At 40.7% G+C, this 21,911-nt stretch overlaps 1 protein-coding gene across 2 annotated transcripts in view; it reads right to left on the bottom strand.

Moving 5' to 3' along the window:
• rabgap1 (RAB GTPase activating protein 1) overlaps positions 1–21,911 on the bottom strand; it is a 155,784-nt gene that overhangs the window by 66,261 nt on the left and 67,612 nt on the right. For both annotated transcript variants that reach the window (XM_080742477.1, XM_080742478.1), the window contains one exon: positions 20,304–20,454. In XM_080742477.1, coding sequence (XP_080598603.1) covers positions 20,304–20,454 — 151 coding nt within the window. The remainder of the gene's footprint in view (positions 1–20,303; positions 20,455–21,911) is intronic.

Raw genomic sequence — 21,911 nt, 5'->3', positions numbered from 1 at the left:
AGAGAACATTGAATTGAAATTGAGAGAGAGTGAGAGAGAGGGGTGGTGGGGGATTATCAGATTATCTGAATTTGTTCTCCATCTACAGTATGTCATAATGTGGCCCTGTTCTATCCAAATCACCCAGATGTCACTGACACAGCAAGCTCTAAATTTATATTTCTAAAAAAGTTTAACTTTAAAATTGGATAATTACCATAGCATTAAAATTTATATATTTTTGGGCCAAATGACCCATGGTTGAGCAGATAAGACAGATAATACAATTCTGCATTTCTGAAGTGAAGCCAGGCTACAGAATGTTCCTTCATAAATACAGTCCTGCAGAGGGAGGTCTGTATTGTCCATCCATCCATACTCTATAAGGGCATATCTGTCAGATCTGTGGTTCTGCACAGCCGAATCTCCATATCACAGAATGTCTATATATGGGCATACAAGAATTGGAAACAGTATAAACGAGTGAAATTGGATGTGGAAAAAAAGAGAGACGCCAAAAGAAATAGGACTGTTAGACAAATAGATCTGGAGCTTGATAAAAGGATGTAAATCTCTCTCCTGATTGGTTGGTATACCGACCTGAAATTGTATGCTGTGTTTACTAAAGAGCTGGAGAGATGGGAATACCCCTACTGCTGAATACTTGCTGATTACTATCTGTATATCTTTAAACAAAAACATCACTTACACATAGGGGTGGGCGATATGGAAAAATACAATATCACAATTTCTTTCCAAGCTGTATCACAATACACGATTGTATCATGATTCTTTTTCATGTTGTTGTTTTTTTATGGTACATTTTTCAAGTTACTTAACCACCTACAAGGTAACAAAAACTATAAGAAAATGCAGTTCTCAAAGTGGGGTCCAGGGACTCTCTGGGTTCCTTTTTGGGAGGTCTAATTTGACCCTCACAAGTATAGATAGATAGATAGATAGACAGACAGACAGACAGACAGACAGACAGACACAGTAGTACAGTAAGAGCAAGGTACAACAGGAAAGGGAAGGAATAATATATATACATAAAGTGTCTTAAAGCACGACTATCAAAATAATACAGTGCCCAAATCAAAGTGACCATAACAGTCAATGCTAGTTAGTGCAACAAGTATCTCTACATCAGGTCAAACACAAGCAGAAATACTAAAAAAAATACTAACACAACCTAATAGTGCAGTGTCCAAAGGTCAGAGCTATAAAAACAACTAGCAAAATAGAATAAAAATTAAAATAAACAAGAAAGGGTGATGCGGCAAGACGCACAAAAAAACACCCTCCCTGGAAGGTCCTTAGAGGTCAAAGTCAGTGCAGATATAGTTCCAGTAAAGAAAAAAAAGGCTACCGTCAAAATTAAGTTAAGGGGAGACCTTGACATTTTAAAGTTTGAGAACTATTTTAGTTTTTAACATTCCTAAACCAATAATTGATGACCGGAGGAATAGACTCGCAAGTCTCCTGAACTTCTGTTCTCAGCAGCTTCTATCCTAATTCCGGGCAGATGTGACATTTTTCAAATAGGACAATCTGGACATTGTCATTTTTGAGTGCACAGACGTTATTGGCTTCTCTGTCTTTCTGTCTGTCTGTATACATGGAAATACAGCTTAGTACAGCTTACAGGAAATATTTCTATTATCAGCACAAGCGGAGTCATAGGGAGGGTCCATGAGCATGTTTAAACTATGTGCTGGCATCCCACACACAACCTTCTACCAAACAGTATAGCTTTGTAGGGCTCAACTATACATTATTTTCTTAGCAAAGTTCGATTACTTTTTCCAATTAATCAAACAATCGGTCGAGGGGCACAAAAATCTACATTTCTTGTATATATCAACAAATCAATTCGGTAAAGAATATTGTAAAATATATACTTAAATTAATGCCCTACATACTACTTTTGTATCCACAGAAGCTCATGAGCTTGTAGATCTGCAGGCTATATTTTGTAAATAGACTCTTTAAAAAGGAACGATTTAGGACAGCTTCCACCCGACGGAGTCCTCCCTATGTTCCCCAGGTTCTATTTTCCCCACCCTCCCCCCAAAAAGGTTCTATGTTCCCCGCTCAATGAAAAAAAGGATGTTCCCAACTCAAATGCAGGAAATGGTGTGACATCTGGGCACCAAGAACATGTGGTGGGCAATTCTATTTTAGGTGCCCAGTTGTCCAGGTGCCCACCGAAATCAGGCTACTCCTGTCCCACTAGTATTCGTAATCTCTCCCCATTATTGTGTGTGTTTAGAGTTGTTATTAATAATTAGAAAGTAATGTTTCCTGCATTTTTGGATGAGCAGGGAACACGGAACCTTTTTTACGTTGAGCGGGGAACACAGAACCTTTTTTGTGGGGGTAAGTGGGGAACACAGAACCTGGGTAACATAGGACCTTTTTTGGGTAAGTAACCTGGGGAACATACTGTAGGTAGGTACGGTCCCCACCCGACAGCAACAACTTGTATGTTGATTGTTCAGCCTTCCTAACAAGTGCCTTTGTATTTGAACTTTAGGGTGTAGGTTTGGAGAGTCAAGGCCTCTGCTGGAATGATCACAAACAATCTGCAAAACCTTTTCCTGAGTCTTCTCATTGGCAGGAAGGTCACCATGGTAGCATTAACAATAATAATAATAATACCATTCATGCATCAAGAATTGGTCAAATAATATTCCATTCACGAACGAACGGACACACACGCGCGCGCACTAACACACAGTGCTGGTCCCACTTACAATGTAAACCAAGTGTAACAATGGCACTTATGTAATGTACAATTATACAAATAAAGCTCAGGGGACTTCTCAGAGCTGAGAATTATTTTTCACAGTCAACATTGCGGCTCTGACTTGAGTATGGGAATTTGTGCGCACAATATCTCTCTCTCTCTGTGTGTGTGTGTGTGTGTGTGTGTGTGTGTGTGTGTGTGTGTGTGTGTGTGTGTGTGTGTGTGTGTGTGTGTGTGTGTGTGTGTGTGTGTGTGTGTGTGTGTGTGTGTGTGTGTGTGTGTGCGCGCGTGCGTGGGGGCGTGCGTGTGTGTTCAGCAGACTAATAAAAACGAATAAATACATAACATTTGAATTCAATTGTGAGCATGACATCATTGTACAAATGATGAAATATGGCTTAAATGCTTTATCAGACTAATCGATTTAGTTGATTATAAAAATGTAAAATTTTAATGCTGATTTGATGATAATAAAAATTTTAAACTTCTCGGTTATTAGACTAATCGAAAAGTCTAATCGCTAGTCTTTAATTTTCTATGCACCACCAGCTGCTGCTCCAACTTTTCAGACATGCCTTGGTGTGGATGCTAATAATGCAATCAATACCAAATATTTCACTTGGCCAATTAATATAACTACGGTATACTTACAAGTTATATTTGCAACTTTTTTTTTACCCCATTATAAATCAAAATGTATGTCTTTTTACTGCAATGATTACAAACATTACCAATGTATAAGAATAGGTTTGGTTCTCTCTTGTAGGCCATTCATTAATTATGTCTTAAATCTAAAAAAAAATCCAAAACAACATCTTTCGGACCTTTCCTTCTTTCTGTTTAAAACACATTAAAGCTATACTGTGTAAGTTGCTCAACTTGTGGTCAGTAGCTCTATAGCAAACCTCGGTCGCGTCCGCGTCTTTCGTCCGTTTTTCGGTTCTCACACCCCCGCGTCTGCCTCCACCTCGCCGAGATCTATCTTTTGAGGGGTCCCTGGTTCCTGTGCGTTCAGCCATTCCGGAGATACACTCCTTCACCCATGCTTTATGTATACTCTATGGCTTCACCGTGCACCCGAGTATAGAGACACACGGGAGACTACAAATATGGCGACCCCACTCCAAGATGCGCTGTGATTGGCCGGCAGTGTATAACCCTCGCTGTGATTGGCCTGTAGTGTGATGACGTAATTTTTCCGCGAAAACCGGGGCCCGGTCAGGATCATAGAAAACATATAAAGAGAAGGCTTTAGAAGCTGAAAATAACGGAGTGGGGGTTATAAAACTTTAGAGATTTAACAGTTAGGACCATTTTAAGATTTGTTTTATAAAAAAAGTTACATGGTATAACTTTAAAACGAGGATTTATTTTTTGAATTTTGAGTTAGCCATTAGAAAAATAAATAGCAGATATACAAGCTTGCAGCGCAGCACTAAACACCTTCTAGTTTTTTAACCTTTTTGAACAATCTTGAAAGTGTGAGAACTACTGATTTAGAAGGCATCTGTAGAATCGTCCTCAGGTTTTAAACGCTTAATGCTCTTCATCCGCTTTTCCCAATAACCCAAAACAAAAAGAGCCCTGGCGAGGCTAATTGGGCCCCTGCTGTGGAGAGGAGCTCTGCTGACAACGTGCTAGACTCATTTCCTTCTCAGCTATTTTTGGATTATAGGGTTAAACTATTTATAGTTCATCACACAACACAATGTTCTAAAACCAGCACAGGACACTACTGGTGGTGCTAATTAATTTGAGCTTTGGGTCTCTGTCTGTCTGTCTGTGCCCTGTATGGTCTACTGTATGCAAGTGATTCTCAAACTTTTTCATGTTGAGGACCCCCAAATTGACACTTATTAGCCCGCAGAGCCCGAATATATACCAGGTACCTGCATAAGAGAAGATTTTTACAGCTCTAGCAGTGATTTTCAACCATTTTAATTTCAGGGACCCCCGGTTTGACATGCATTAGGCCAGGGGTTCCCAAACGTTTTTGTCTCAGGGCACCCCATAAATATTTGTTTTAATCCGAGGCACCCCTACATTATAATTTTCACTCCCAGCACCTTATATTTATTGCATATCGTCGTTCTCGTGTCCAAAGCCGTTCGTTTTGTATCTATCATCTATAAAATGTACTAAACTAGTGAAAACAGCACAGCTAGATCGTCTGTTTTCATTAGTTTTGTGCGACAGTCTTGTATGATGAACCAGGGCCTTGCTTTACCAAAAGAGGTACATATTTGAAACTTGAAGTTACAAGGTTTCTGCCCGACAGTGATCATGTTGCGAGGAAAACGTTGAGATAATAGCCATTTTGGTTAGAACTGACTGAAAATAACTTTGTACTTCAAGTTTAAAATGATAAATCTTTTTTTAATGTCCAAATACATTCCAAATATTATCAAATTATCTCGCGGCACCCCGGGACTGCCGTCATGGCACCCCAGGGAATTTTGATTATCGCGATAATTTCGTAAATCGTTTTTTTTTTGTGTAAGAAGAATTGTGACATGAAATTTTCATATCGTCCCATTCCTATTGGGGACCCCCCCCCAAATAGAACTGGGGAAGCCCCCAAAATAATCATATCTGAATAATGCAATCATAGGGGGTCCCGAGTCCCACAGGTTGAGAACCACTGGTCTCTACTCTCATCCTGGTGACTATTTGAGACTGTGGAGCTCATGTCTCGTGCAAGGCAACGGTGGGTCTCGTGATGGAACGGAGAGCCAAAACACACGGACACACACACACACACACACACACACACACACACACACACACACACACACACACACACACACACACACACACACACACACACACACACACACACACACACACACACACACACACACACACACACACACACACACACACACACACACGTCTCTCCACCTTTCTCCCCCGCAAATCCAGACACTCGTGTCTTCGCACACCTCCTCGGCCCACCGCACGAGGAGCTAAAAATAGAGGACAGTAAGATGAAAGCGTTTGGGAGGAAAGGAGGAGGAGGAGGAGGAGATGGGATGAGGGAGGGAGCCGTCGGCGGGGGTGTGTGGGGGGCGTTCCTAACGGGACGTAGACATAACGACGATGAGCGAGAACGCAGGACAGAAACATTGAAGATTGGAGCTGTCACGATTACAACATTTGTGTGATTTAATTGTGTTTTTTGGCATTGAACATTGGAACATAATATTATGAATACGAATTACATTTCTATTTGTCTTTTGGGGTTCGTAATCAAAGGTTGCACGGGGCAGATATGACAAATAACTTAAATGTACAAAGAAATTACTGACATTTTTCATACCTTTTACTTGGAAACAAATTAAAATTGCAGAAATGGCAGAGCTACAAGCTTACAACGTGTCACAAAGCTTGTAAATCTCCTATATATTTCAAAATGTGTGAACAGTTTTCAACATGGAAACAATTACGGCGATCATGCTGAATAACTGCGATTATGTCAAATAATTGCGATACTGAAGAGATGCGAGTAAAAAAGGGTCAAATGTGTTCTCCTGCTATGCCGCTAAAATGTGAAAGATGTAGAAAGAGAATGAGTGATGCTCGTTTCTCGGTCACCACGTGTTAAGCCAAAGCCATTTACACAGCCTCATCTGGCCAAGTTCTGATTGGTTCACTCTAGGGGTGCAATCATTAATAAAACAAATCGCTTGAATTCATTATTAAAAAAAAGAAAAAAAGAGGATTGGACCTCAATTTTAATAAGAGAAAAATGTATAATAATAATCTATAGTTGCAGCCCTAGTTCACTCTCTAACCAGCCCACATGTAATTTCTGAAAGTAGAAAGTCATCATATGCGGTATGCATTATTGCTTTGTTTGAAGTTATATAACCATTTATTGAATACATTTTAAACTGATGACTGCTGAACGTGTGGTTTTAGAATGTAAAACTGATGTCCTCAATGAAGACAGTAACGTGTGGTTTTAGAATGTAAAACTGATGTCCTCAATGAAGACAGTAACGTGTGGTTTTAGAATGTAAAACTGATGTCCTCAATGAAGACAGTAACGTGTGGTTTTAGAATGTAAAACTGATGTCCTCAATGAAGACAGTAACGTGTGGTTTCAGAATGTAAAACTGATGTCCTCAATGAAGACAGTAACGTGTGGTTTCAGAATGTAAAACTGATGTCCTCAATGAAGACAGTAACGTGTGGTTTTAGAATGTAAAACTGATGTCCTCAATGAAGACAGTAACGTGTGGTTTTAGAATGTAAAACTGATGTCCTCAATGAAGACAGTAACGTGTGGTTTTAGAATGTAAAACTGATGTCCTCAATGAAGACAGTAACGTGTGGTTTCAGAATGTAAAACTGATGTCCTCAATGAAGACAGTAACGTGTGGTTTTAGAATGTAAAACTGATGTCCTCAATGAAGACAGTAACGTGTGGTTTCAGAATGTAAAACTGATGTCCTCAATGAAGACAGTAACGTGTGGTTTTAGAATGTAAAACTGATGTCCTCAATGAAGACAGTAACGTGTGGTTTCAGAATGTAAAACTGATGTCCTCAATGAAGACAGTAACGTGTGGTTTTACAATGTAAAACTGATGTCCTCAATGAAGACAGTAACGTGTGGTTTTAGAATGTAAAACTGATGTCCTCAATGAAGACAGTAACGTGTGGTTTTAGAATGTAAAACTGATGTCCTCAATGAAGACAGTAACGTGTGGTTTTAGAATGTAAAACTGATGTCCTCAATGAAGACAGTAACGTGTGGTTTTAGAATGTAAAACTGATGTCCTCAATGAAGACAGTAACGTGTGGTTTTAGAATGTAAAACTGATGTCCTCAATGAAGACAGTAACGTGTGGTTTTAGAATGTAAAACTGATGTCCTCAATGAAGACAGTAACGTGTGGTTTCAGAATGTAAAACTGATGTCCTCAATGAAGACAGTAACGTTTCTCAACTAAACTAAAACAGCACTCCTTCCTCGTGGCCTGGCATCCGGTAATCAACACAAAATGTCAACTTGACACAAAATCAATGTTGAAATTCAGTGGCTGATGGTCAGATTGACTCTAGGGAAATACACCAAAACGGATTACTGTTACTATTGAGTACTATTACAATTATACTGTATATTCTCAAGTTGTACAATAAGGGACGTATCATTTAATGTGTGCAAATCAGAGGGGAATTTAACTTCCATGTACTGCAGGACTGGGTGGTATTCCCTTTCTGGATCTAAACCATTTTCTCCATCTACAGACAAATCATAAATAAACGACTCAAACAAACACATTCATCCATCATTTATACCTTAAGGGTGAATATTAATTTAACAAATTAATATCAGGTTGGACAACAAATAGGAATCTATTAAGTCAAATGAACTACAGTAGCAACTAGCAACATTACCACAAAGCTACAATTTTCTCTGCTATGCATTTGTTTTGTTACAGTAGTTCTGTTTCAGCCAAGGCTGAGGAAGATTGCCAAAGGCTAAGAAGGTTACTAAATAGATTGATCACTATGACTTCCCTCTAAGGATTACAAGAAAGTCTAAGCAGTGAAGAATTCAGGCTTTTGCAAATCCCGCCCCATTCTGCCCTGTTACTATGGTGGGACATTTGACCCTGGGCAGATTGTTTTTATTGTGGCAGTGAATGGGATTTTTGGAGCTGTGTGAAACACAGGCTCCCTATACGTGGCTGTGTGGGTCTGTGTGTCTGTCTGTCTGTCTGTCTGTGTGTCTGTGTGTGTGTCTGTGTATATGTAGCCTGAACTTCCTAAACTTCGGCACGCCACTAGTCCCACAGTTTTGCCACCAAACACTCGCGCCATATGTCAAATCGACCGGCTTACTCGGGAATCGTGGGCTATTACTTTTCTAAGAGAAAGGTTCTATAGTTTAATTGATATTAATTTATTAGTGAATTAATTTTCCCCATTGACTTAGAATGGGAATCGCAAAAACTCACATTCAATTATTTGTCTCTCGCAAACCACAGGGGCTACAGTTTCAAGACTTGGAGAGGAGGTTCATAATGATTTCAAGGATTAAATAAAAAATAATTGTGTCATTTGGCCTCATGGTGGCGCTATAACACCCCACTTTACGTTTTGGCCTGTAACTCTTGAACCGTAGGTCGGAAAATTAAAAATATTTTTTCCCTGGATTCCTTGGGTCATGACGCATCTCCCCATATAGGCCACGCCCATTTGCGCCATGATAGATTTTCCGCCATCTTGAATTTTCTCCAAAACACACTTTTTGCTCCTTTTCCTACATATTTTCTTCAAATGTCACAAAGATCGGTACACATGATCCACACACACACACACACACACACACACACACACACACACACACACACACACACACACACACACACACACACACACACACACACACACACACACACACACACACACACACACACACACACACACACACACACACACACAGCTCCACTTCACACGGGTGTGATTTTTTATTTTTTCATAGCCTCATTACAGCTATATAAAGTACCAAAGGAAAAACATCTAGGTGATATTAATAAAAAGGGAAGACAAAGGTACAGTAGCGCATTGCATCTTGGGTAGGAAGAGGAGAGCCAGATTATAGTTCTCCTCACATAATAGGCTGGCTTTTCGTAATTCTGCCCATTTAAAATATATGTACCCAATCGTAACTCTTAGACCATTGATAAGGTCCATGTGAACTAGTTTGTTGAAGCTTATTCATTATGATGAGCGATATCGCTATCACCTCGCGCGGCCGTACTGGACGAACGCCGTGTCGCGCAGAGCGGACAGTTGTTGAAAGCCTGAAGCAACATTCTCCACTGCACAAACTCCACCCCCGATAGCAAAAAGTGAATGGTTTTTTCTGGTTGGCCAGTCAGGGAGTCTCAGGGACCAATCAGAAGGCTGACAAACGGTGAATTAGCAAGTTACACTCTTAGTAAGATTCAGTTAGCATCCGCTATAACTTTGCAAAGCAGTAGCCAATGAAGACACAATTACTTTGCTTAACCCATTTAGGCCTAGAATTCTTGAATGCTTTAGCCATTGAAAAATAAGCTTGTAGATCTGCTATTTTTGAAAAAGTCGTGAAAATGTGTGCAAATCTTTGAATATATGTATTTTCAAAGCGAACGTTTGTAACAAAAATGTTGCTTCTGGGTGGTCCCTGGAACTAGATATTTTGAGATGGGGGTCCATGGCCAAATAAATATCAGTTTGGGGGTCCTTCACATGAAAACGTTTGAGAACCACTGACATAGTAGTCTCTCAAGAACAGACTAACTGAGCTCCAGTTGAAGTGAAAAGGACCTTTTCTTTGACGATGGCTGGCCAGATTGCTGACATAGAAACATAGGTTTTTCAAAAAACCTTAGAAGAATTCAAAAGACACTTATAGAATCGGGACAAAATTCAAATTTTCACAATTTTTCAAAAATAGCAGATCTACAAGCTCGCAGCGCGGCACTTGGTGCCGCGCTGTGAGCTTGTATATCTGCTATTTTTCAATAAAAGCAGTCAATAATTCTAGGCCTAAAGGTTCAAAAGAGTCATCAGACATTTGGATTTTTCCCCCTCATAACTCTACGACATTGCACAGTTTAGCAAAGGGAGCTTGTGACTAGCAGGTGACCAGAGCCAATCTCTGGAAGACTTTGATAATACAGTATGCAGCCAAGGAATACAATCATTCTGTCAATGTGCCTGAGTGCAGGATCCTTGAAGCAAAACATCTTTAGAGGAACAGTAGATATCAGCAGTAGATATTTTTTGTGATCGCAGCAGTCAATGTGTAATAATAAGAATAGTACAGTGGAGAGGTTATCCAAATATACAGTATGCATGCAGATTTAGATATATAGATATTTCTATTTTCTCTCAGCTAATTATGTGTTTCATATTTCTGGATATAGTTCCTATTTATTTTCAAAACAAGAAAGAGACAGAATAAGAGCAGAGAACCTTTTTTGCCTTTTTAAACGATCAAACAGCAGAGGTGCCTGGCTCATTCATGGGTTTCAGTGCATAAAGAATGGTCCCAGGACATGGTTATTTTTAGTATAATGTATCTCTAAAAAGGTCCAGGAGGAGATCATCAGATCAAACAAGTGGGTAAGCATCGGGTTAGATCAAAGGAGGATCAACCACAACACTTTCAGTGTAACACAATCAAGTTCATTGAGTATCAGGAAGCTTTTAAAGCACTCATCATCGTCAGGTCTGGGGACCACCAGAGGCCCAAATGTGTACAAAATGGACGTAGTGTGTGGCTCATTACATAAAAGAATGCAGTGTCACTAACAAGCATTATGGTCATACACAAAAAACATTGTTGTGAGAAATTACACACTGTCTTAGTAAATTAACTCATGGGATGCCCACAAGGTGTCTACACGCCAATCTTTTTGATGTCTCTGGAGGCCCAGAGACATTGACGTGTTTACTGTATTTACAGTATTAACTTTAAATCTCACTGTTAGGTTGGGGCTGCGCCTGGATGTAGCCCATTAGCCGCTAGTCGCTTCGAGTCGACGCTGAGAGCATCGCACGGCCGTTTTTCTCTGTATACTCCAATGCATTTCCCCATCTTTAACGCCCTTTATCTCTGATGTTTGTTTTATGGCTAAAACTGTGGCGGGGTGCGGCAAAATGTCCAAATTTTGATCGGCAATGAACAGCTATGATCAACACTGGTCTACACAGAAAGTTACACAATAACATCCTGTCTGCGCTCATGTGACCAAGTGACGTCATGACGCATGCATTGACGCAGCAGGGCCGGATTCAATACAATGGTGGTGGGCCTGGGCAGCGAGAGGGGATAAATGGGGCAATCCAGGGGCACCCGATGTGTTAAATTATATATATAACTGACTTCGGAAACTTCAAACTGGACTTCAAGCAACTCTGACTTAAGAAGGTTGACATTTCTCTATTATAAATCCTTGTTTTGAGTGGTCTTGTGTAATATGTTGATATTCATGAGCTGTATGACATAAAAACTCAACCTTAAAAAAAAGAGGTTTGGAATAATTCACTGAATGTTCAATGTATCTAGAATGTATTAAAGTTTCAAGAATGAAGGTTTCAAGAAAATTAACTTTTACACAATATATATATATATATTTTTAGATGGATCTGTGTACAGTATGTCATAAAAATGTGACATTCTTATACACATGTTCCTTTTTGTCACGGTTCTGCTCTGCACCAGAGCAGGGAGAGGAGAGGCTAGAAAGGGAGGGGAGGGAGGGGTCGGTTTGACAAGTAAGGGTGGCTGTGAGGTCAAAACTGCAGTGTGGTTGGTCTCAGGACGTTGTGTAAACACAATCCAATAAAAAAATACTAACTTTGAAGCTGAAGAAATAACCGCACTAGTATAAAGTCTATCTACTCTGTTAGTTATGAGAGGGCCTGCAAAATCAAGCAACAGGGGCAGCTGAAATCTAGCAACAGGGGCAGCTATGAAAAAAATGGACTGAAGCAGGTATAAAGGGGTATGATGAAAGGCAGATTTAACCTACAGTATATGTGTTTTGGTCTGGATGACTCCTTTAACACTCTGACTAACCAATTCCACATGGTCGTACAACAACGACTGTACATTAGAGCCAACAGGCAGCCAGACAAAGGCAGGGATACAGACAGACAGGTCACTGTGTGGGAGATGACCAAAGAGGACGTCCAGCCAGGTCATTACAACAGTCTGGCAGACTAACAGACTGAGGAACAGATGTCAAGGTTGTTACGCTGGTAGACGAACAAACTTCAAAGTCATTAGAAGGGACTAAGGCATTCACGAATAGTGATTTTTAGTATTCGAATTATTCGACCTCAAAGTATTCGAATAGTAAAATATTCGTCAGGACTGGCCAAACTGTCAAATATTAAGTAAGCAAGAGGCGAACATTGTGAAAATAGCAGATCTACATGCTCAGATCTGCTATTTTCACAATATTTATCTGCGGAACAACAGTGTCACAGTTCAAATATGTTTATTTTGGGGGTCACAGCCTAAAAAGGTTTGAGAACCCCTCGTATAGCGCATTAACAAATCCATCCACCAGGGGCATTGACAGCACATTATTATGACTTCCTAGCTAGCAAAGCTTTATAATAAACTATATATATTTTTAAAAAGAAATCAATAAAATAAAATAAGCGAATATTCGACTTCGGTGAACAACGTCGAATAGTGACTTTGATATTCGAATATTCGAATATTTGGTGAATGCCCTAGAAGGGACTAACAGAAAGAGACAGATCACTGTTAGGGTCAGACAGAGAAACCAAGACAGACAGGTACTTCTGGGTGTATTTGTTTTTCCACTCCACAGGAGGCTGGCGCACCAGGTCTAGCATGTTTGTCTGATCCCTCTGTGTCTATAAACACATCTGTGCACAACTGTGTGTGTGTGTGTGTGTGTGTGTGTGTGTGTGTGTGTGCGTGCGTGCGTGCGTGCGTGCGTGCGTGCGTGCGTGCGTATTTGCATGTTCATATGTGAACACGGCCAGCATCTGGTTACTGTATATTATATGGCTGTGTCCTAAATCACGGTCGACTCTTTACCACTACCAGATCAGCACCCTCCAAACACGCTACAGTACATACAGGGGGCTATTTTCTATATGACCAAAAACATGTTTCCAATACACACTGACAGAGTTGAAACAATATGTTCACCTGAGACAACATAGTAATTTATAGTAGACAGTAACATACATTAAGGACAGAATATTGGACAGAAGACTCAAAGACTTGTTTGCCGACATCTATACAGATCAAACACCCAGATCAAATGAGCAAGTCACACACACACATCCTGTTCAGAACACGAAAACAAATCATCTGTTTTCGTGTTCACATACTGTTAACAGTTCTGACAGGCCTTTGTTGGGCCGGTGCCAGTATGTCAACTCTCATCACAGCTACCTTACACAACAAAGAAGAGAAAAAAAAGAACATAAGGCCTTGCTAATGGCTGTATACTGTACATCTTTACATTGCACACGACAAAAACATGCTTACATTTACGTAATCTCCCTGTGCTTGTGGGTGCACGTGTACAGGACGCCTCAGAGGGAACTGAGCCCATAATCTTGGCCCTGTCCAGGCCATCTCCTACCTACCTACGTAGTACTAGGGGTGGGTGATATGGTGATACATTTCGTTGAGACGATACAATGTCTCCACGATATGCCTTTTCAGAGATATCATATATATCGTGATACAATGAGGGAGCCTCATACAAAATCCTGTTGAATTGTTAATACAGAGATTCATTGCAGAATCCATTTAAGCCTGCATTTTGGTCTAAATCAGTAGTTCTCAAACTTTACAATGTCAAGGTCACCCCTTAACTCTGACATTATACAAATGGAACAGGGACCATTTGGTTTCATTTGTATACTGTCAGAGTTACGTACTTTACTTGTAATGGTCAATTTAGACAACCTCCCAAAAGGAACCCACTTTGAGGACCACTGCTCTAAATGGTCTGTTACTCCTTTTTCTTTTAGCTTTTGTTACCTTGTAGGTGTACTGTTAAGTAACTTGAAAAATAATCATAAAAACCAACATGAAAAAGAATCGTGATAAGATCGCGTATCGTGATACAGCTTGGAAAAATATTGTGATAGCGTATTTTTCCATATCGCCCACCCTATAGTACCTACTGAACTAAATAGATCCACAGCTAATATTGCAATAGCACATCATGCTATACAATGAGCCATGCAGTGAAAGGAACTTTAACCACATTAACACTGTTATCCCTGGCATCCCTATTTTGGCATCCCTATTTTTGACAAATTTAAGAAAACGTTCAAACGTTTAAACAAAAACATGGCAAACGTGTAACATTCAACATTTTTGCAGGCTGAGGAATTAAATTGATAATTCAACCCATTTAGGCCTAGAATTATTGAATGCTTTAACCAGTGAAAAATAGCAGATATACAAGCTCACAGCGTGGCACTCTCTGTGCCGCGCGAGCTTGTAGATCTGCTATTTTTTTTTAAGTTGTGAAAATGTGTGCAAATCTTTGAATATATGTATTTTTAAAGCGAACATTTGTAACTCAAATTTAGCTTCTGGGGGTGGTCCCTGGAACCAGATATTTTGAGATGGGGGTCCATGGCCAAATACATATCATTTTGGGGGTCCTTCACATGAAAAGGTTTGACAACCGCTGACTAACTGACCTCCAGTTAAGTGAAAAGGACCTTTTCTTTGACGATGGCTGGCCAGATTGCTGGCAGAAACATGGGTTTTTCAAAAAAACCTTAGAAGGATTCAAAAGACACTTATAGAAATCGGGTAAAAAATCTAATTTTCACGATTTTTCAAAAATAGCAGATCTACAAGCTCGCAGCGCGGCACTCGGTGCCGCGCTGTGAGCTTGTATATCTGCTATTTTTCAATAGTTAAAGCATAAAATAATGATACACTATAATGTGTACCCATTCTAGTATTGCATGTTGTCCTTCAACAGAATATTACATTCAACTACAGTAGGAAGGAAGCCGACCACCTTCTTGCTTGGTTCCCTCTCGATTATTCAGTGCTGAAAGTGGGCCATGACCGGGGCAGGCCTGCTGGCTTGATTGGTTACTGGCTGAATGTTAATTACTCCATATTCATTATCTGGTTTGAACTGTCTGTACATTGGAGCACGGCCCTCACTTATACAAAGAACATACAGTAGTCTAGTCGGGCTCTAGCTCTGGTCCATAGCGTTAGTGGAGTTCTCCCTAAAGCTATGTTCCTCTACCTCCGTATTCCTTGGCAAAACCGGAAAACCCCGCCGTCAGGTCCGAAAATAACAAAAACTGTTTCGCCCCTCACCAAACCAAAGGTATCAGTGGACAGTTGAATGCTTACTCTACTTAGTGGACGTGGTCTGAGCCCCCCACCACACGATTAAAATACATTTCTAGGGAGAAATAAAAAATATCCTACCGGATGGAGACTCCATTTCTTCTCGTTTTTCACTATTTGTCGTCGCCATCAAGGTGTCAACTCACTACTGCCGCGCAGGTCAGAGGACCGAAATGCACCGCATTAACGTGCATTAGGTGTTATTCAACTCTGCGACGTTGGAAGCGATGTTTCGTAAAAACAGTCTTCAACCAGGAAGAGTGTCTCCATCCAGTGGAATATTTTCCATTTAGCCCTAGAAATGTATTTAAAGCGTGTGGGGCTCGGACCGCGTCCACTAAGTAGAGTAAGCTTTCAACTGTCCACTGATACCTTTGGTTTGGTGAGGGGCGAAACAGTTTTTGTTATTTTTGGACCAGACAATGGGTCTTTCCGGATTTGCCAAAGATTCGGGAGGTAGAGGAACATAGCGTTAGGGAGAACTCCACTAACGCTATGGACCAGATCTAGTCGGGCTCTAGTACTGTCGATTGGCTGAGAAAAGGTTATCATTATACATAGAAACCTCCCAAGTCATACATTCTATCTACTGTATTCTAATGTAGTAGAGTTTAGGAGGCCATTTAGCATTTTTGCCATTACATAACGACTTGTTTCCTAACTAATTAGTTTCCAAATTGCGTTTAGAGTAGGGCAAAATCCTTTCCTTGCAGGAATTCTGCTAATACAGATACAGTCTTAATTTAGGAACATCCTATTAAAGGATGGCACAGACCCCATTTTAAATGCCATCTTCTTCTTACTAAAGTAGGGAAAATCTGCTGCCTCAGGGTGACTTCATGATAATAACGCTATCTATCTATCTATCTATCTATCTATCTAGTATAACGGCTAATATCGCTGCTATTGCAGGTCCTTTTCATTAGTGCTCAATGATGAAAAAAATATTATTAAACCAGAATATTTTCTTCACTGATGATGTTTTGATGGGAATACAGAATACCTTGGACATCTCCTACTCAGACATAGAGCTCTGTCGTGTGAGCTGTAGATCTGCTATTTTTGCCAAGCTACACCAGCATTTGACGAAAGTACAATTTAAGCATACATTATACAGTACTATTAAGCCTAGTCTATTTTTTTAGAATTTTTGCTATAAATGACATGACCAAAATAAGGACGCAATGTACATTAGTTGAAGGCCCGTCTCTATTTTTCAGTTACCTTTGTAACAGTTGCCATAGTGAACAGCAATGCAGGAGACAAAGACATTGAAAGGCACAATCTGACCAATCACTAAAATGGGGCAAATTCTAACCAGTAAAAACAGGCCAAAGACAATTACTGCCGATTTCAAAGTGAGGATTTCCTAAATTAAGATTAGTTAGGCAGTCTAAGTTAGGCCATGAGTTTCAGATAATAGCAAAGTAGGACTAAAGCCCTTTGCACACAGGACAGTTGCGTTTTTTTTTTTTTGTTTGATGCATGAATAAAACGCATTGGATTTGGTGTGCATGCTGTGCGGAATCGGCGTTGCGGATCCCAAAAGGAGTCATAAAAGGAGTGATGAGTTGTTTACCGCATGCGACAAGACGCACAAATCAAACTGGGTTCGATCGAGAAAAAAACGCATAGCCGCAGCCACTTGTCGCACGGCTAATTCGGATCCGGTGTGCATGAGGTCGTAGAGAATCATTTTCTTTAAAAAAAATAAAATTGTCCGTTTTATCCGTGCGGATAAACGCGCCTGTGTGCAAAGGGCTTTACTGTAGGATTTTCTTTCTGTAATGAGGCCCCTGACTCTTTTGCCTTTCACACACACACACACACACACACACACACACACACACACACACACACACACACACATGCACGCACACACACACACACACACGCACAGTGAATAGAACACAGAAGAGATAAGGCACAAAAGCTCAGAGATGTCGTGGGGAAGAATGTGCATACAATGCACAGCTATGGGACAAAAGTACACAGAGACACTGGCTGGGGCAGGCTGAATAATGTTAGTACACAAAACAGGCTATTACTGGCACATGGGGATGGTATGTACTGTACGACATGGTCATGAGAAGATAAGCCTTCATTAGCAGCAGGAAATGTAACAAGCATTTTTACCAACCAAAAAAGCAGCAGTTATTTTAACCCATTTAGCCATTCTAGGCTAAATGGGTTAAAATAACTGCTGCTTTTTTGGTTGGTATTGAATGCTTTAACCAGTGAAAAATAGCAGATATACAAGCTCACATCGCGGCACCGAGTGTCGCACTGCGAGCTTGTAGATCTGCTATTTTTGAAAAAGTCATGAAAATGTTAGCAAATCTTTGACTATATGTATTTTCAAAGCGAACGTTTGTAACTCAAATTTGGCGTCTGGGTGGTCCCTGGAACTAGATATTTTGAGATGGGGGTCCGTGGCCAAATACATATCATTTTGGGGGTCCTTGACATGAAAACGTTTGAGAACCACTGACATAGTAGTCTCTCAAGAACAGACTAACTGAGCCCCAGTTGAAGTGAAAAGGACCTTTTCTTTGACGATGGCTGGCCAGATTGCTGACATAGAAACATAGGTTTTTTAAAAAACCTTAGAAGGATTCAAAAGACACTTATAGAATCGGGTCAAAATTCTAATTTTCACAATTTTTCAAAAATAGCAGATCTACAATCTCGCTGTGAGTTTGTATATCTGCTGTTTTTCAATAGTTAAAGCATAAAATAATAATAAAATAATAATACACAATAATGTGTACCCGTACAGTCTAGTAGTTGACCTAAGTGAACATGAGGAAGTTCAGTTCATGAGTTTATTCTTAAAGGGGGCCTGTCACCTAAAGGGTTACTGTCACTTTAAGAATCATCTTAAAAAAAGTTAATATTTTTATGATGTCATTGTGGGGATGTGCAATTATAAGCCAATCAAATTAATCGTCTGTATTGCCTGACTGTATGACTACTTACTGTACTGGTCAGCTGTTGTTGGGCAGATTACACTGAGACAGTTTCAGACTGTTTCAGGATCCACACTGGAGAGAGACCACATGAACTACTGTATCATACTATTATAATTTCGGGGCTGACAGCGGGCCTTTAAAAGGGAAATAAGGTATGTCCTGCGTAAGTTTGGCAAACAAACACAGGCCTATTATTTCAGTTTCAGACATCTGACATTCTGCTTGAACTTTAGGAACATGTGCTAGAATGTGCTATGGGCAAGGAGTTGTAAATGAGAGTAATGATGATCAGGAAAAAACTAAGTGGTGCAGAACCAGTGAGAATAGTATTTGCTACATTACACCAGTGTTTCTCAACCTTTTTTCTGCATGGGCACACTTTTCATGTCCCAAGAATCCATGGGCACACAAACATAATACGGGGGTATAAATATCGTCACTGTCGGGAAGAAACCTTGTATCTCCAAGTTTCAAATGTGTACATTTCTTCACAAAGTAAAGCCCTGCTTCATCATACAAGGCTGTCGCACAACAGTAGTGAAAACAGCAGATCTACAAGCACACAACGCCTCGCGGTGCGAGGCGTTGTGTGCTTGTAGATCGGCTGTTTTCACTAGTTTAAATCATTTTTAAAATGATAAATACAATACTGGCTTTCAAGCAGTTTCAAGGGGCACACTTGACCCTTCTCAGGGGCACACCGAAGGTCCCCAGGAACAGTGGTTGAGAAACACTGCATTACACCACTGGTCAGGAGATGGGAACACAGAAAGGGAGGGAGAGTAGAACAGAGGAAAGGGCGAGGGTAACATCTTGTCACCACCTGGGACCCAGCTCGCTGCCCGAGGATGTTGCCTTTACATAATAATGGTGGACAAGGCTGTGGCCGGGGGGGAAAAGAAGCACACTGTGCACAACACACAAGGGGGATAACCATTTACAGCAGCGCCAAGTCATCTTGGCTCTAAACCCACATGCATGCACACACATAGGACTGTCACAGTTATTAACATAATCGTTCAATCGCAATTTTTTGACCTAATCTAATTTTGAGGTACTGTAATGTAGATTCTGCAAAAATACAAACAATAGCACATAACACGTGACAATTTCTTCCCCCACGAATGGAGTAAGAAGTGATATAAAGTGTTATGATTGTCCATGGCAAATACACACATTAACCAAATCCGAGTAGGCCATTACAGTTACATCAGCTAGTGGCATCAGCTACTGTAGCTCATTTATACACAAAGAAAACAAGCTGGGTCCAGTCATGCCTGCTGTGCTAGATGCTCAGAGTGGAACAGACAGTAGCAGGACACAATACATTTTGTCAACAGTGGGAAACAGTGTCTATAGACTTGGGATGAGGGCTCAGAGATGGGACAGTATGAACTGAAGGGAATGAAAAAATGAGATGCGAAACCCTCTGGAACTCAAAGGATTGTCCAGCACAAACCGATGCCGACAGGAACACTAAGGCAGAGGTTGTCAACATTGTAGGCCATTTTATACCACAGTATACTGAAAAGTGTCGCTGAGACAACATTCTTATGGAACTGTTCGATCAGGTCGAAACGTGTCCGTTGCTCTTTCTGGGTGACGCAAATAGAATCAATGAAAGGATATTTAATTGAGTGCTGGCTGTTTTCATTCCACTGTTGGGCGTGCAACTTCAGACTATTTTCAATACAGAGTGTTGCCGTTTACCTTAGTGATGAGAGTACGGTACTCCTCCACCTGGTGGTCGTTGTTATGGCAACCAGCGAGCAGCTGCCACACCTCTCCACGGAGCGCCTCTGGAACGCCGCTGCGCACCAACGCTGGGAGCTGCTTGGGACGCACAGATAGGTTCAGATGCCTGGAAGAGGAAGATGGAGAGGAGGAATTATACACAGTTGTATTTAGGCCTGTCAGAATTTTTGCCATAATCATCATAATCGTTTCCACCTTGAAAAATGTTCATATATTAGATAACATTTTCAAAAATACAAGGAGTCTTTGTATGAACAATTAAAATATCAAAGCACAATGTTACTGTATGTGCTCCTTTCGTAACATTGGCCCAAGGTGATATCTAAATAGGAGTGTCATTATCTGCACAGACGGCCCAGTGGACATAGATCATGAGGAAGGAGTGGTGGATTGTTATGTGTGTGATTGGGGGTTACAGCTCATCCGCACTGCCGGCGATGCGGCGCGAGCGATGAGATGAAATCTCATTAAAATACATTTGTTTCAATGAGGACGTCCTGACCTTCCGCGAGCGACAACGCGCCGTGCCGCGACGTCGTCCAGCCCTCCTGTTTTTCGCTCGCGAGCCTCTATTTGAGCGAGGTTTCGCGGCGACGTCCATAGAGGTAAATGGCCATGTCCCACCCCCCCAAACACTTTATATTATTATTTATCTATTTGATTGGTTCAGGCTACGTCGCAAAGCAATGGCCGACGCTCCATATGCAGACAGTATTTCGCGGGACATTGCGTCGCTCGCTCGCGTGCAGTGCGGATGAGGTGTTATCTAAGAGGTGAGATATTGCCTGAGAAAGAGACAGATGGACAGGGAGAGCGAGAGAGAGAAAGCGAGAAAGAGACAAACGCGCATCACATGCCCAATCATACACGCTTGGGCTCTCTGTTCTCACAAGAGAATCTCAAAAGAATAAAACCTTTTTATGTATGCCAAATGTTGGGCACAAGCTGTGCCTGGAGGTCACATCTACAGTACATCACCAGGCCATGCCTAACATTTTGATTCATTAATTAATAAAACAATAAACAGTTAATTTGTAGGACCTGGGGAATAAAAAGGTGGGAAAAAAACAGGAATAATGCAGTACACCATATTTTCTCATTCTACTTTCATACTGGAGTCAAAAGAAAAGAAAATGACATGCAAAGTTAAAGTTTTCGTCTGGAGACCATGGGCCAAAAGTGAATGAAGTTACTGAACGATAAATGAGACATTTTGGTAAATGGTGTAAATGTGGCACCACTCTCCGCACACGGGCCTCTGTGGTCACACAGACGAAGAGGAAAAAGATTTAGAGAATGTTAAAGTTATACCATGTAACTTTTTTTATAAAACAAATCTTAAAATTGTCCTAACTGTTAAATCGCTAAAGTTTTAGAACACCCACTCTGTTATTTTCAGCTTCTGAAGCCTTCTCTTTATATGTTTTCTATGAGTTGTGAGGGGGGGAGAATTTCCCGGCAAAATGATGTCATCTCCCACATGATACACTACCGGCCAATCACAGCGCAGATCATACACCACCGGCCAATCACAGCGAGTCTTGCTGTCTCTAAAGGAAGTAG

This window comes from Nannobrachium achirus (assembly GCF_963921795.1).
Source record: "Nannobrachium achirus genome assembly, chromosome: 15".
Taxonomy (NCBI): domain Eukaryota; kingdom Metazoa; phylum Chordata; class Actinopteri; order Myctophiformes; family Myctophidae; genus Nannobrachium; species Nannobrachium achirus.
This window is presented reverse-complemented; position numbering and strand designations above follow the sequence as displayed.